The 17,928-nt window shown below is 44.6% G+C and overlaps 2 protein-coding genes across 2 annotated transcripts in view; both read left to right on the plus strand.

Moving 5' to 3' along the window:
- kcnk6 (potassium channel, subfamily K, member 6) overlaps window positions 1-17,928 on the plus strand; it is a 242,276-nt gene that overhangs the window by 188,212 nt on the left and 36,136 nt on the right. The gene's annotated exons all lie outside the window — the stretch shown is intronic.
- Window positions 12,400-17,928, plus strand: part of mark4b (MAP/microtubule affinity-regulating kinase 4b) — a gene marked incomplete at its 3' end in the record, with an annotated part of 64,775 nt that continues 59,246 nt past the window's right edge. Inside the window, exon 1 of the mRNA XM_080459046.1 lies at window positions 12,400-12,605. Within this exon, the coding sequence (XP_080315172.1) occupies window positions 12,558-12,605 (48 nt within the window). The 5' untranslated portion in view covers window positions 12,400-12,557. The remainder of the gene's footprint in view (window positions 12,606-17,928) is intronic.

Below are 17,928 nucleotides of genomic sequence, written 5' to 3' on the forward strand. Positions count from 1 at the left end.
GAGAACAAGCAACTTCAGAAGCACCTTTCGTGAGGAGTGGAAGTGTGTGTGTGTGTGTGTGTGTGTGTGTGTGTGTGTGTGTGTGGGTGTGGTTTGTCCACTGGGTGGGACCGGAACTGCTGTGGGGGGACCCGTGGCGAGACCCCGGGGTCCGAGGCCATCGGGCCCGGACACCGCCATCCCGGCAGACGGAAGCCCCCCAGGCCCGGGGAGACCCCAGCGAACCACCCCAGAGAGCCACGTCCCCGCCCAAAAAGCACCCGACGGAGAATGCAGAGAGGAATCCCCCCCAGGCAAGAGGGGCCCACAAGAGAAGGATAAAGGGCACAGGGCCCCAGGCCCTGACCCAAGCCGCCAAGCCGAGAAAAGGCCGGAGCAGGGCCCCCGGGCCGAGCGGGTCGAGAGCCCCCCCAACCCCGGCGGCGAGTCCCGCTGTACCCCCGGGAACAGGCCCACCCACCGCCCCCCCCCAACCCGGCAAGGCAGAGACGGCCCCAGCCGCCGCGCCCCTGACCAGCCCCGCCCCCAGACCCAGGAAAGCGAAGGCCGGCGCAGGCCCCGGTCGGAGGACAGTCAACTCTACACCCCCAGGAGCCTCATATCCCACCCGCCCCATGATCCTCCCCCCCGGTTTTAATTGAAATACCCAACCCCTGACCCACCCCCCACAGACACCCACCCCTGACGCAGACGCAGACACAGACGGGCACACACACACACACACACACACACACACACACTCGGGACGGTGGGGGAGTGATGACTCTCGCCCCCCCAGGCCGCCGGCCGGGCCCCCACCCGGCCACCGCGGTGTCCCAACCTCCACTAATCCAACAGCAAATGGAGAAGGAGCACCGCGCCCCAGCCCCCCCACGAGCGCCATGCCCGAGGAAGCGCGCCCCCCGCATCCCAGCCGCACTCACCCCGGGCCGGGGTGGGACCCCAGCGGGAGGTGCTGGGGGGAGCCACGTCTCCCGCCCTTCCCCTGCCCTATATGTGTGTTGGATGTATGTAAGGGTGTGTCTTTGTGTTTTGAAGAGGTGGATGCAATGTGTGTGTCTATGGTGCGGTTTAAAATTGGGGGGTAGCGGGGCCCGGGCGTTCTACCGCTGACAAGCGGCAGAACCCCGAAAGCGGCTTACCCCCTCAAGACCCTGCGTGACTAAGTGTGGTTAAAATTGTGGGTGGTGCAAAGTCGGGGGAGGACCCAGACCGCAATTAAGTAGCCCGGACCCCCCACCTAGGCACCGCCCCACTGTTCCCTATTGTGGAGTAATATAAGGTGAGGTAAGGCAGGGAGGGTTCTGAGGGAGGGGGTCCCCCCGTCGCTAGGACCTTGGCCCAGCTGGACCCCCCGCGCTGCCCCACCCCACCCCCGAGCGGCCGGCCTAGGACCCGGGCAGGGAGCCCCCACCCCACCCAACGGCCAGACAGCAGAGTCTGAGACCCGCAGGGCCCAGTGCGAGCCCAATTTAGAGACGCTGGAGCGACACAAAGCTTGAATCCAGAGAAGTTGGTTTAAAAATCAATGAATTTCTCCAAAATCTGCAAGAATTTACACACACACACCCACCCACACACACACACACACACACACACACACACACACACACCCATCAGGCCCTGGAGGTCACTCTCAGTCAACCGTCCATCCAGAACCCGGAGCCCCCCCGTCCCCCGCTCCCCCCAATCCAGGAATGAGGCAGACCCGGAGCGCGGCAGCAGGGGCCAACCCGCCCCACCGGGGGAGGGGGCCAGAGGGAGGACCCACCCCCAGCGCCGCAGCGGGCACCCCCGCTGGAAAGGGGGAGGCCCCGCACCCCCAGGGCCCGGACGACCCGCCCCCAACCCCCCCCAGCCGACAGCCAAGCCGGGGCCCGACGCCCAGCCCCCCCACCCCACCCCAGCGGGCCCAACCCCGGCCCAGGGCAGAGCCCCCCCCACACCCCCGCCCAGGACTCCCCAGGCCAGGCCGCAGCCCCCCAGCATAGACACTAGGACCCCCCCGAGCCCACAGAGCCACCAACCACCAAAGCCACGACGCCCCAACCACCGACGGTCCCCAGAGCCCCGGGGTGGAGCCACCACCCCCCCACAGGGCTACATGGTGTATTTAATTATTGGAGACCATGTGGATTCAAATTGTGTCAAATGATTTTTCCTACAAGCAGACATTCTCTCCAATGTGATGTGGTCTAGAAGTAAGTTTTTAAATAACTTTATATTCAGATTACTTTTGGATTTCCAGTTCATGAGGATCGCCTTTTTTGCGACGCTTAGGGAAACCAGGAGCATGCAGGACTCATTTTTTTCTCTTTTAATTTCTGTGAGATCTCCTAACAAGCAAAGTGAAGGTGAGACCAGAATTGGGTAGCCCAGGCATAACGATAAGTCTTCACAAATCTTTTGCCAGAACGTTTGGACTGGCGTACACAGCCAAAGTGCGTGTAAATAGGTATCGGGGAGATCACCTGTGCAGTTTGAACATATGTTAGTGGGAGTGAGCCCCATCTTGAACATCCTTTGTCCTGTGTAATGAACTCTATGAAGGACCTTGTATTGTATGAGCTGTATATTGGGGTTTTTGCTCATTTTGAATGTATTTGTACAGATTTCTGACCAAAACGTTGGGTCTCTGTTGATGTTGAGATCTTCTTCCCATTTGAAGGTGGGAAGGGATATTGAGATATTTGAACCTGACAGGATTGAGATAATTTTAGAAAGAGGTTTAGGAGCTGAGATCTTCAGGAGATTTGTCACTGTCTGAGGTAAGTTCAGGTTAATCTGTTCTAGTTTGAACTTAGTTTGTATTATTGACTTAAGCTGAAGATATTCCAGATAGTTGCTTTGACTGATGCCATATGTTTCTATTAGCTCATTAAATGGAATAAAAGAGTTATTGGAGATAAGTTGTTCTAAATGTCTTATTCCTTTATTTTGCCATCTTGGGAAGTTTATTGGTTTCTTTCTTTGCAGGATGTCGGGATTGTTCCAGATGGGTGTGAGTTTGCAGGGAATGAGTGAAGATGCATTTATTTTAAGAAATTCCCACCAAGCTGTCAGCGATGTGTTTATATTGATGCTTTTAAAGCAGCTGTGCTTTTTAATGACAGGACTGAAGAAGGGAAGATCTCTGACTTGGAGATCTTCACAGAATGTTTTTTCCACGTCTAGCCAGCCTTCATCTAGGGGTTTCTGATTGATCCATTTTACAACATAAAGTAGTTTATTGGCCAGATAGTAATTATAAAAATTTGGGAGTTCTAAGCCACCTTGGTCCTTGGTGTTCTGTAGTGTTTTTAAACTTATACGTGATGGTTTATTTTTCCATAAGAATTTTGAGACATGAGAATCAAGAGTGTTAAACCAGGTTTTTGGTGGTTTTGCTGGGATCATTGAGATGATGTAGTTAATTTTAGGCAAGACCATCATTTTGATTGTTGCTACTCTCCCCATAAGAGAAATTGGGAGTGTCCTCCATCGAATGAGGTCCTCCTCTATTGCTTTAATAAGGGGGGTGTAGTTTAAGTGTACCAAGTCTGAGAGTTTGCCTGAGACGTTAATGCCGAGATATTTGATGTTCCCTGGTTTTAGTGGGGTGTTCGGTGTGTGCTGAAATGTAGAGTTGATAGGCAAGACGACTGATTTGTTCCAATTTATAGAATATTCTGAGATTGAGGAGAATCTATCTATTAACCCTATTGTTTCTGGAAGAGAGGTCTGTGCGTTTTGCAGGAAAATTAGCACATCATCTGCATAGAGACATATTTTATGTGTTACATTTGCTGTTCGTATTCCTTTTATGTTATTGTTCTGTCTGATGGCTGCTGCTAGTGGTTCGATAAAGATTGCAAAGAGAGATGGTGAGAGTGGACACCCCTGTCGGGTGCCTCTCTCAAGATTGAACCTTGAGGATATTTGGTCATTGGTTTTAACACAGGCACTGGGTGAGGTATACAGTATTTTTATCCAGGAGAGGTAATTTTCTCTAAATCCAAATTTCCGTAGTGTAGCAAGTAGAAATTTCCAATTTACCCTATCAAAGGCTTTTTCTGCATCTGAGGAGGTGATAATGGCTTTTTGTTTATTGTGGTGGCAGTGGTCTATAAGATTAATTAATCTACGTGTATTGTTAGTGGAGTGTCGTCCTTTAATAAACCCAGTTTGATCTGGGTGTATGATGTGGGGTGTGATTTTTTCCAGTCTGCTTGCTAATGTTTTACTAATTATTTTAAGATCTACATTGATTAGTGATATCGGCCGATAGCTAGATGGTAGTGTGGGATCTTTATCCGGTTTTAGAAGAAGACTGATATTTGCACAGTTCATATGTTGGGGGAGAGTTGAAGATTCTTTAATTTCCTCAATTATTCTGAAAAAAATAGGTGAGAGTAAAGACCATAATTCTTTGTAAAATTCAGTGGGGTATCCATCAGGTCCTGGAGCTTTACCATCAGGCATGTGCTGGAGAGCTTCCTGCAGTTCTTCAATTGAGATGGAAGCTTCTAGACCTTGGATCTGTTCTTCTTTTAATTTTGGTAGGTCAACTGTGCTCAGAAAGCTCTCTATTTCAGATTGTGAAGGGTCAATTTGTGAAGAGTAAAGTTTTTTGTAGAATTCTCTGAAGGTATTGTTTATTTCTTGTGGGTTAAAGGTGATTTTACCATTTTGAGTTTGGACTGAGGGGATCGTACATTTTTCTTTATTTCGTTTTAACTGATTGGCTAAAAGTTTGCTGGATTTATTACCATGTTCAAAGTTCTCCCAGCGTAGTCTCTGCAGTTGAAATTGTGTTTTATGTTCAATTATTTTGTTTAACTCTATTTTCAATTTTCTTAGTTCCAGTAATAGGCTGTCGTCTTTGCAGGCAGCATGAGCTGTCTCCATGGTTTTGATTTTATCTTCCAGTTCTTTCTCCTTTATTTTTTCCCTTTTGGTCTTGTATGAGGAATAAGAAATGATTTTACCTCTCATGACAACTTTAGCCGTCTCCCAGAGGACGCAGGGAGAGACACCAGGCAGGTCATTTGTTTCTAAAAAATTTGACCATTGTTTTTTAAAGAATGTGCGGAAGTCTGGATCCTTAAGCAGTGACGTGTTAAATCTCCACTGTCTAATAGGAGGGGTGATTGTTCTATTAGTAACTGTCATAGTGACAGGTGCATGGTCACTGATAGTAATGGGGTGAATCTGTGTGTCCAGGATGTCTTTACTCACCAGAAAGTAATCTAAGCGCGAATAGGATTGGTGCACTGCTGAGTAGAAGGTGTACTCTTTAAGGGTGGGATGAGAGGTGCGCCAGGCGTCGCAAAGACCATAGTCACTCATGTACTGCTGGACTGTGTCTGTAGATTCCCAGTGTCGGGTGTTTGCTGCTTTACTAACTCTGTCTACTTGTGGATTGAGGGCGATGTTGAGGTCTCCTCCCACTACCAGTGTTTTATCAGAGTGTGTTGAGAGGGTGGTGAAGAAATTATGATAGAAGGAGGGGTCATCAACATTTGGGCCATAGATGTTTGCGATACACATCTCTATGTTCTCCAGAGAGATGTGTATAATTATAAATCTTCCCTCTGGATCTGTGATTGTGTCTTTACAAGAGAATTGTATTTTATTGTTGATTAATATAGCTACGCCTCTCTGCTTGGAGTTAAAACAAGCTGAGTATGTGTGAGGGAATTGTGGTGATATCAATTTGTGATGTCCTGTTGTAGGTGTGTGTGTCTCTTGTAACAAGACAATGTCTGCCTGTAGTTTGTTTAAGTATTCAAAAACTTTTTGTCTTTTTATTTGCGTGCCCATTCCTCGTACATTCCAGGTGACAAACTTGAGCGTGTTCCTAGCTACACTCATCTTCTAGGTGGGTTCTCTAATACTGTATGTGTGGGTGTGTGTGTGTATGTGTCCGCGTGCGTGCGTGTACGGGTGTGTTTGTATGTGTGTGTGTGTCCGCATGTGTGTGTGTGTGTGTGTGTGTGTGTGTGTGTGTGTGTGTGTGTGCGTGTGTGTGTGTGCATGCGTGAGTGTGTGCGTGTATATGTGTGTCCGCATGTGTGCGCGACTATGTGCATGCGTGCATCTTTGAATGTGTCTGTCCGCATGTGTGTGTGTGTGTGTGTGTGTGAGTGTGTGTGGATGCATATATCTGAGCGTGTGTACTTAGGATCCCTAAGTCTGACTGGCTATTCAAACGTAGGAGTGTGTGTCTGCCAATATATGAGTGTGTGATATCGTGACAGTTGGATTGTGATGTTGAGGTTTTAATGTAGTGAAAACAGTGGAAATGTATTGTTATCAAAACAAGGGAGGGGGTGTGGAAATAGAAAAGAAAAGTGAGAAACCAAAAACAGAAAAAGAACCAATTCAAACCCATAGGTGACATTTAGCGGTGACGTAACGAGTGCTTTTTTTTTTTTTTAAATAATATCCCAGTGCTTTTTTTTTTTTTTTTTTAATATCCCAGTGCTGACAGTGCAAGTCCATAATAATTATTACTACAGCAATATAGCAAACATCGTGTATATTAATGATGTAATATTAATTCGCTTCGCTTGAATATACGTTGTTCATGCGTCTCTGCTCTTCGCTCCACCTCCTGGTTTCCCATCAGACGGAGGCCGTTGATGCAGCCGTGACGATCAAACCCGCCAGAACCACAGGAAACGTTGGTGTCGGTCCTCAACAGTCACTGAAAAACATTCGGTTTGTTTCGATGCCCTCTGGGTCATCATGGGCCCGCGTTCTGATCAATCTGCTGACGTGCTTAGAACAGCACAAATCAATCACATGCACACACACACACACACACACACACACACACACACACACACACACATACTCTTTCCATTGGCCCATTAGATATATTGACGATTCCACATCCAGTACTGTTTTTTGCTGTAATTGGTTTATGCACAGCTGACCGGACGGTGATGCTGATGATGTGATGCACTCTGTGACTCTGCTTGTTGGGAACATCCTCTGCTGTTCTTTTGTTCTTTCCACCATTGATCCTGCTGATGTTCCTCTCTCTCTCTCTCTCTCACTGTGTGCCGGTGTGTTTCAGCTCCCTGAAGGTCTCCGCAGTGAGCCGGTGTGGAAGTAGGTGTGTGGAGGAAACATGAGGCCTTGGGTTCGCTCCAACAGGTCCCGATCCGTCCAGGTAAGACCTGCCATTCTGCTTTGTAATTCAAACACGTGCAGGCAGCTCAGACGGAGGGTTTCTACTCCCTGAACACTTTCGGAAAACTGTAAAAAGTAAACAAACATGGACTTCACGACACACGACTAAAACTAGATAATAACAAACAGAAGGACCCAAGTATTTTTTTGTATTTTACGCTTTTAAATATTACAGATAACACTGTTAAAACTAAGTAAAAGTAAAATTTTTTTTATAAAAATGTTAAGAAATGTGCACTAAATTACGCAATTAAAATTTTGATTTTAACTTTATTGATGAACACTGACTTTTTCACTTTAATTTTGAGTCTGAATTTATTTCCGAAATAATTTAAGGAAATTTGATATCTTTATATAAAACACTATGAAATCCATTTTAAACTTATGTGACCTGAAACAGGAAGTCTTGGCGATCACATCTGCTGCCTTAATGTGGATAAATGTTCCCGTCAGCTGCTTTCATTCATTCATTTACTGTGAATCGTCCTGATGGAGGTGAAAACAAGAGCCAGTTTAGAGAAAAGTAGGAGGAGAAAGACGCTGAAAGTAGAAGAACGGCTTGATGTAGTCAAAGATATATTCAAAATGTTGAAAACAAAAAACTACTGACTTAATCCCTCAGGACTGAGAAAGATAAATTCTTGCAGATTTTGGAGAAATTCATTGATTTTTAAACCAACTTCTCTGGATTCAAGCTTTGTGTCGCTCCAGCGTCTCTAAACTCTGTTTGGATGTTTCATTCCTGACATTGTGGAAACTTTGTTTAGAAAGTAGTAGTTCTCTCTTTCACTTTCTTTCATCTGCTTTTCACTCAGTTTCTTTCTCTTTTTCCTTGTAAAGTGTCTTTGAGTCAATATAGAAAAGCGCCACACAAAAATAAATGTATTATTATGAAAAGTCTTCAGGGAAATCCAATACTCAAATAAAACACCAGAAAAATATAGTCTTACAATATACTCAGACATACTGTGCTTAAAAGGCATCTTGAGCCCCTCAACTAAACTTTTATTTATTTATTTTTTACCAATATTTTCATGTTTTAAAGATAGATACAAAAAAATGAACCGCATGATGTCAATATGAAAACAAAATGCAAACTCTGAAGGTAAACAAAACAAGACAGACGTCATCTTCACCGCAGTGACATCCAGCGGGGCTCCACCAGGGGGACTCCTGACATCTTGTCATTGATGCACAGAGTCTAAAGAACTTCCATTGACATTGACATTGACACTGATGTGGAGTAGATGTGGGTGGGAAGGGTCAGAGGTGTGGGGTGGATCGGTCGGTAGAACCGTCGTCTCTGACTCAGGAGGTTGTAAGTTTGATACCCCTCCTGTCCATGTGTTGACCTGGCCTTGAGCAAGACACTGAACCCAATGTACACATTGTGTGTGTGTGTGTGTGTGTGTGTGTGTGTGTGTGTGTGTGTGTGTGTGCGCGCGCGCGTGTGTGTATACCGCTCATCTGGTGGGAAAGCGTTTTATAAGTGAAATCCATTTATTTACAATTTTGATACTAGTGCAAATGTTTTATATTTCTTTTAACATAAAACCATAAAAACACACCAGACAGAAAGAAGTGATGATTGATTAAAGTGTTTACATGAAGTTTAACAGACTCTGTTTCACCTCGCGGCACTAAATTAACCGACCACATATGCTCCACATTCACCTTACATTCCTGCTTTAAGGGCAACGTGATGCTCCCAGGGTGATAATGGCCCTGTAACGGGGCCGTGCAGCTCCAGCGTCCTGTTTCTGTGGGACTGTGGGGCCGGCAGAGTTCGAACCAGCCTGTGACCTTCAACATGTTGCTCAGGAGCTTTTCTCCACCTCTCACACACACACACGCACGCACGCACGCACGCACCCACGCACGCACGCACGCACGCACGCACGTACGCACGTACAAGACTATTACGAGACTAGTTTGCTCCTCCCTTTCTTCAGGATTTTTTTTAATTAATCTTTAGCGCCACAAATGATGACCAACCATATTTTTTGAAGTCCTTCTCCCTCTCAGCCGTCAGGCTCCTGAATCTTCTGGCCTTTTGGGGAACAGATGAGGGATTTTGCTCCCTTGTGGTCTTGTGATATAAATATTTTAAATCCGCTCTGATTGCGCCTCCACTCTCTCGCTGAACGCTCCTATCACTGGTATGTTTTATTCATTCATTGTTTTCTCAGATAAACTGGGTAAACTGCTGAATTGAATTGCCTTGGTTGGGATTGATTGAGTTGTGTGAGTCTGGTGCCGCTTCATCCAACTTTGATGGGGCTGATTCCAGCTGAGTGGAGATGAAGGTAGGTTACACCTGACAGGTCAACAATCCACTAGGGCTGAACGATTTTGGAAAATAATCTAATTGCGATTTTTTTTCTTCAATATTGCGATTGCGATTTAATATGCGATTATCTTTTCAAGGTCCTCTTCTCATGTATTTTTCAACAAACACAAGCAATAAATCAATCTGTATTATAATAAACAATATCAGATTTATTATACATAAATTGTTCTTTCTTGTAGGCTAGGCTTATGATAAGATAAAGTCAAATGAAGCGTGTATTACTATGAAAGATAGTTTATTTGTCTTGTACTTCAATTACAGTAGTAAACTTACTAAGTACTGTGACTTGTAGTCTTGTAAGCGTTCACCACAACAAGCCAACCGCTTGTCCATTGTGCTGATCAAAGCCGTAAACCCAGGCTTGGTCACTATACTAATGCAGGGCTGGACATTAAGGATTTTGAGCGGTTTGCTCATCTACACTGCAGTAGGGAAGCACCGATCCACGTGTTTTTCACTTCCGATCCGGATACTTAAATTTGCATATCTGCCGATACGATTCTGATGGCAGAGCTGTTTGCTTTAATATTATTGTTATCATTATTGTTCACCGTGAAGCACAGACGAGGCTTCATGCATTCAGAATCTCCGCAGGTTGGATCGGAAATTTCCGTGAATTACATTGATATCGGAACCCGATCCCGGATCGGATCGGCTCCATCCCTAAAAACCATTAGCTCGTTCAGGCAAGGTGGACAGATGACATGCATGGGGACGCGCAAGTCGTCACGTGACCAGATCACGTGAGCAGTCTAATCGCAGCCCTTGCGATTCGAAAATCCTGTTTTATCATATCATGATATTATGGCAAATGCAATTAATCATTCATCCTTACAATCCACCACATGACAAACACACTCACATTCACACCTATGGGACATTTGAAATCACCCTAAATGCACGTTTTAGGACTATAGGTGGAGGCAGAAAAGCCACAGAAGCCACAGGGAGAACATGCAATGTACACACAGAAGGGCTATCTCAAACCCGGGCTGTAACCGGGGATAACTTCACAGTGATTCTTAGTGTTTTGTGGAAAAATGGCTTGACCAGCGGTCTGCAACCTTTATGGCTGTTTTCAAGATTTTCCACCCATAAAAACTTTGTCTGGAGCCACATGTGGCTCTTCACCTCCTTTGTAGTGGCTCCACGAAGCTTTCAGAAAATGTAAGGTAAGAAAACTTTTGTTTTCATTCTTATGCAATTTACATTCCACGGTTTTTCAAAAATGGTCTAATCACCAGGATGAAAACAGCCAAATAAGTGTCCTGAAAAGCACTATACAAAATAATAATAATAATAATAAAAATAAAAATAAAAATAATAATAATAATAATAATAATAATAATAATAATAATAATAATTATAATAATAATGAAGTCAGCCCTAGCTTTGAGAGAAAGAAAATAGAAAAAAAAGGAAGAAGAAAAAACACCAGACGAAATCAAAGGAAAAAAAGATGAAAAAATGAAAAAGACAAAAAAAAAGGAAAAAATGCAAGCATAGCTATAGAGGCCAACATAGCTGTATAAAATGGTTAAAGCGTGAAAATCTATTTAAAAAAAGCATTTAAAATAGCCATAACAGTCAAAAATGTAATAAAACATATATAGATTGTACCTGTGACACTTCATTAATTCATCCTTCTTTTTTGTAAATGGCATTTTTTTTCCTTTTGGATATATTTTTTTCCATTTCAAATAACTAACTTGTTTTGTGGCTCCAGACAAATTACATTTGGTGTAAAATAATGAAAACGTCTCTTTTGGTGCTAAATGTTGCAGACCGCTGGTCGAGACTGGTAGATATTTTAACCGCTAGGGGGCGATAGTGAAATCTTTGGAGAAGAGAGTATGTGCTTCTGTTTTATGGAAAGTGAAATTTAAAAAGACAAACTGCATTAAAATAGTCTACATCTTCGAATAGGGTTCATGTCCGTGTGTGACGTTGCAGGAAATCGTGTTATCAGTGGAAAAAAATTTGACTTTAATTGTGAAGTGGTTGTTATTGTGGTGGGAATGCTGATTTTCATAGCAGCACCTGAAGGCACCACGAGGAGCAGCCTCTCCTCCTCCTCCTCCCCTTCCTCCTCCTCTTTCTCTCTCTTGTCACTGTGTTTCTCGGATGGTGAAGGGGGGGATCCCGTTTTCTCTTCCCATCCTGTATTTTCCGGGAGAAAACAGCCGTATCTTCGTGTGAAACGCGGCTGATTCTCGCCCTCTCCCTCTCGGAGCGTTTGTTTTGCGTCCCGGCGCGCTGCTTCCAGCCGATCCGCCCGAGGGGCACACAGGGGCAGACTGGACCGGAGGGGAAGGACCGGGGACCGACTGCACATCCGCCGCTTTCTCTTTAACGCACCCGCAGTTTGCCATTGATTGATCACCGGAGGCCCGGTGCGTCTTCCTCCTCCGGTTCACGGTTCTGTTTAACTCATCGTATCTTTGGAGCGCCGCGTTTTTTTTGTTTGTTTTTTTTTCTGGTTATTTATCACCCAGAAATCCACATTTTACGACCTTTAAGAGGGAAGCAGGAACTCGAGGTCTGTTCGTGTTTCTCGAGCTCGGTCAGCTGCTTTCATGCTGGTGTTTTCTCCGGTTTTCCAGCCCCGGACGATGCAGCTGAGAGCCAGCCGCCGCCGGTATTGTTTGGCCGCCGATCGCAGCCTGTTTCCACAGAAATGACACGGTAGCGTCTGGGAGGGACTTTGGGGGGGGGGGGGAAGTGAAAAGAAGTGGGGGGGGTGGGTTCACTGTTTTTGTTTTTTTCCTCCACCACAGCAGACAGATATGAGGTGTCTGTAGCTCTCCAATGTGTGTTTTTTCGCTTTTTACGCACCAATTTAAGCTGGATCTCTGGTGATCTGTGCTGCCTTCGCGGATTGTGACAATGAGGATTGTATGAGAAGAGAAGCAGGTTTTTTTCTTCTTCTTTTTTCTTTATTTTTTTACCCTGCTGGGACTGATAGCCAGGCTAACCTTGACAGACCTACACGTTTGGACGCAGGAGCGGAGCGCACTCAGGGACGAGCATGTCTTTACGCACGGCGCTGCCTGGGAACGAGCGGAACCCGGACCACGTAAGTAGATAAAGCGAACAGTTTGTCACCTCCAGCGACAAGGGTAGGAGGTTATGATTAGATTGCATTGTTCCTTTGAATACACCGATCACGAAAATCCCCCTCCTCAAGCCTCGGGCCCTCAGATTAGTCCGACATGTGCACAGAGAGAGACGCAGACCAGACGCGCTTATCTCCACCTCTCTCCTCTGGGACGGGTTGCGAAAGGACACACATGATAGAGATGGAAGACATGGGAGGAGGAGACCCTCAGACTGGCATAAAAACCGCAAATATAAGAAATAGTTGCTTAAGAGAAACCTTTCACCTCCACTTGTGTCTCCAGTGTTTGTCTTCCTCTCCAGCTGATCAATAATTCATGCATCTGATGTAAGGCCACCCAGCCACCTCCACACCCAACCCATACCTCCACTCTATCCCCCCACCCACCCTCTCTTCCTCTCCCCCTCTCCCATCACCTTACTTTCTTCTCCTCTCTGCCTCCCCCTCCATCCTGTCTGTAAAGAAACTGTCAGGCACATCAGTGGGCAGCAAAATCTGCTGTGTCAGGCTCGCCTGGTTCTTCCTGCTGGTGTGTGTGTGTGTGTGTGTGTGTGTGTGTGTGTGTGTGTGTGTGTGTGTGTGTGTGTGTGTGTGTGTGTGTGTGTGTGTGTGTGTGTGTGTGTGTGTGTGTGTGTGTGTGTGTGTGTGTGTGTGTGTGTGTGTTGAATGTCTCCTTCCAGCCATTTACCATTTACTGCGGATGCTTGTAAAGAAAGTGACCCTCCTCTGATGTCCTGGCGCTCAGCCTGTCGTTAGTGTTGCTGCTGTGCAGAGTCCGCACCTTCATCTCAAGGGCACCTCCTGACTCACACACCGGCCGACGATTCACTCACTCCTCCTGGGTTTCAGGCTCCAAACAAAGAGCCACTTCCCTTCTCGACCCTACCCTCCTGTTTCTAAAGATTATTTAAAGGGTATGTCGTCGGTGTGTCCGCCCGGGGAGGCACTGTGAGAATCTAGCGCACCAGTTGCAGAGTTTATCCTGCAGTAACCTCGTTTCTCCACCTTCCTTATTGTGCTTTTTCCACAGTGACTGTGCTTTTTTTTTGGTTTGGGAGGTGAGAGCTGAGAAGCTTTAGCAATCAGAGAGCTGCAGTCGCTCTCCTGTTCACTGACTGAATCTTTAGCAGGGTAGTTAGTTATTCCTCTTACTTCCAGCTCAGTCTTCTCGGCAGGTTCATTGACAATTAGAGACACCTTCACTAGTATGAATCCACAGGAGTTACGATAAACATGAGCAGCTCCATGACAAGAGTGTCTTCTCTGAGCGGTTTGTCTGTCTGTGTCCAGTTCTGATGCTTCTTCTCCTTGTCATCATTTTATGAATGCGCTTTTATTTTCCACGAAAAGCTAACATCCAGATTAATCTCAAAGCACAAAGACATTAGCATAATCTCCATAAGTGTTTTATTATTCATAGCAAATCGTATTATTACTCGGCAAGACAATGTGCAGATCATAGAGTATCCTCCTCCACTAACATCCAGATTATAGAGCATCTTCCTCCCACTAACATATAGATTATAGAGCATCTTCCTCCCACTAACATCTAGACATATAGAGCATCTTCCTCCCTCTAACTGATGTAACCTCACCTGAACTTAATGAGTGACTCAGTCATTAAACTGACCCACGCTGTTTTCATTACGTCCTATTTGCAGTAATTTGAGAAGTACTTTCTAAAGAAGCGACTTGTAGCTGTAATTAGTTACTAAATTGAGTAACTTGCACAACACTGAACATGACATGTAGATATCGGGAAGCGATGCTTCCATCGTCCCTCCTCCTCAACCTGCCGCCTCACTCTGGACTGTGACAGTTATGTGTTTATTGCGCGTTCAGAAGTCGCACGAATCCAAAAGGTTCCTCTCATTTCCCTCATGAATGTCAACCTGTTGCAGCTGGTTTGGACAGTCGGTGCCAGGTCACACCCAAATGTGAAACTCCAGCAAGTGATGATAGTCTTCGATGAGATTAAGTGTTAGTCACAACAAGAGGAAACTCCCAATTTTAATTTTTTATTTTTTTTGGATGAATCTTTGCAGGATTTTGTTTTGTGTGTTTTGTGAACACGCTGTTCTCGGCCACATTGTCTCTCAGATCTAAAAAGGAGCTCGTACCACTGGTGGTTCCTTCGGTTTAATAACCACAGGGGCAATGAAACATTTTCCCCAGAGCGCGGTGGAGCAGTAAACTAATAATAGTACCCATTAAGTGTTCAATGCGGCTCCTTATTTGTCAAAAAATCCACTCGTATGTCTTGAGTGCTGCTGCCGATGATGAAATTAGCCCTTTACTGTGAGAAAACAATAACTGCAGTGGCTGCTTTGGTTTTTCAATCATGCAATTTTCTCTGCGTAACACGGAATTAGGAAAATGAACATTCATAACTTCAAAGAAAACGTCTTTGAAGCCTGGAATCGGCTACGAAACGTGATTGTTGGACTTGTCTGACTTCAAGCAGCTCTTGGTGGCGATGTTGTCCCCCCCCACCTCCCCCACCCTCAATCCATGTCAGGGATTATGCATGTGCCAAGTCCTTCACCTGCGTGACCATTTTCAAAACATCAATAGTATTCCGCAGAACGAGATAAAGAAATATTTGGTCACGTGACAAACAAACAAAAAAACCTGAGTCGGGGTCACCAAAGTGCAGAAATACAATGTGAAACACAGAAATTAAACTAAATCTAAACAGCAAAAGTGGGGCGAGCTTTTTTAGAGAACAAACATTTGTCCACCATTTCAAAATAATGGTTAAAAAAGAAATTTTGATGGATAATGATAAGAATATACACATTTCAATTGTAAAGGCCCCATAAACACCGTTTTAAATCAATTTAATCACGATTTTTATTAATTCAGCATGTTGGAGGGACTCCGACACTATTTCCCTCCTCCAGTACCAAGGAGACAACTTTTGTGGTCCTGACAAAAATAAAGCTGTTTGGCGCGTGAGAGAGACAGTCTGCAAGCAACTTTATTTATAAAGCACTTTCAATTAACCACAGTGGACTAAAGTGCATTGATTAAAAATAGATACGTCAACGCTACATATAATACAAATATAGCAAACACAGTTGAAACTAAAATGATAAAAACACATATAGTATGTATATATATATATACATATATATATATATATATATATATATATATATATATATATGTGTGTATTCATTACTGAAATCGGTAACATCTGAGGACGACGTCTCTTCCATCATGCAGTGGATGAAAGAGTTAAATCTGTCCAGCGTGTATTCGGTATGACACGATAGTTAAAATAAACTATTGCTTCCTTTGCATTTGGGGGCGGGGCTTCACTAAAGGTCAATTCTACTTCACAAAGTTACCAGGTTGTTCTTCAGAAAAGAATGAAGGTGCACACTTTTCAAAACTGAATTTAGCAACACGATCTCTGTAAATTTGGTGATTTGATGTCTCATTTACAAGTTCACAAGTAGTGAGATTAATCCTGAGCTGAATGAGTTTAACACTTTTTAATTGATTCACACTCCTGGAACCAGGTTTCAACCAAACCCTCCAAAAACCGATGATTCTACAGGGTGAGGATCAGTCTCCCTCTGACGTTTTTTGGGATTAAAACCCTTCATGTTCAGCTGCTTTTAAATACCAGAATAGGGTCCAGATATTTGCTAGAAAATTCAAAAATTCTGCTTTTGAGGGACTTGTTCGGTCTCTCCCATTGCATCTGAACGTTTCTGACCAGATATGCACGACAAATGTCAGAAAGTGAACTTGTAATAGTTTTCCCTACAACGTTGCTAAAGGACACTTTATGTTTTACATCGCCGCCCTGCTATTTTAAACGGTGTTTATGATCCATGATGATCCATTGTGATTTTAACCTTGAGGCCGATCGAGGTCCCTTGCAGACTGTCGAGCAGGACCGTGGTCTCCGGAGGTCAAAGCTCCAGTAAGTTCACGCAGCTTTGATGTGAAAACTTGTGTTTTAGCCCGTCAGCGCTTGAATGGTGTGTTTGGTACGTGACAAGAAGTGTGGCGCTTTCACGCTCCGCTTCATAACTTCCCGCACGGCGCAGGCCGTCGTGAACAAGCCGTTTGTCGTCTGTTGTCGTCCTCTGGGATCTTTATCGCCGCGTACAGCCGGCGGTCTGCGGCGGCACTCATGACGTCTTTGCCGGCGCGTCTTCCACATACGTCACAGTTTGCATGTTTGCACACTGTGTTCCCTCTGTCCTCCCGACTCCCTCGTGTTTACCTCTGAACTGGAGTCACACAAACCAGAACCAAACACTTGACGTCGGCTGCATCGCTGTCCTCCGCCTCTTGCTCTTGTTCCTGTGCTGAATATGTGTGGAAATATTGTACATTTTGGTACAAAATCTATTTACAGGATTAATTGACTTCAAAAGGACAATAACTGTCACAAGAAACCCAGATTTCTCATCTAAAAACCCTCGAGATCAGCGGCTAAAAGTCCTCTGAAAACTTAAAATAGCCAGAAAGAGATACAATTGCTAATATGTGTAAAATCATGAGAAAAACTTAAAAGGAAAATAAATCACACACACAAAACAGAAAAAATGCAAAATTATCTAAAAAGATTTAAAACTATAAGAGCAGATAAAACTGCTAAATTGTCTTCCTTCATTGTATAGTCCTTGACTGTACGACGCTGGGTGCAAGAAATGTCTTCTCTTATGCAGATGATGGTGTAGTAATGATCTTTGTTAGAGAAGCAATGTTAAATTTGAAAGAAAGAAGGGAACTAATAGTCTGAATCTTCCATCGTTACCGTTTTCTGTCTCAGAGCAAATGTGGGGAAAAGCTATGTTCTGCAACCGTAGTGCACATGTGCAGCACTTGGTGTTTCAGATTTTCCCTATTTACTCTTGGAGAGAGAGAGAGAGAGACCTATTCTTTTTGGAAACTTTGCACTCTGGAAGCAGTCTTTCTAAAAGAATCCTGTTTTCAGGGACTCCCTACGCTGCTGTCATGCATGTCTTATGTTCAACTGTCGTATTTTACTTGGAATCGTCGTGTAAACTCAAACTCTTCAAACTCGAAGTCGAAACAGGAAGTTGCCTCACATCACATCCGGTGATTGAGCGAGCATCTTCTTCCAACTAACATCCAGATTATTGAGCATCTTCCTCCAACTAACATCCAAATTATACAGCATCTTCGTCCTCTAACATCCAGATTATAGAGCATCTTCATCCTCTAACATCCAGATTATAGAGCATCTTCATCCTCTAACATCCAGATTATAGAGCATCTTCCTCACAATAACATC

Source organism: Lipophrys pholis (genome assembly GCF_963383615.2).
Source record: "Lipophrys pholis genome assembly, chromosome: 3".
NCBI classification, from domain to species: domain Eukaryota; kingdom Metazoa; phylum Chordata; class Actinopteri; order Blenniiformes; family Blenniidae; genus Lipophrys; species Lipophrys pholis.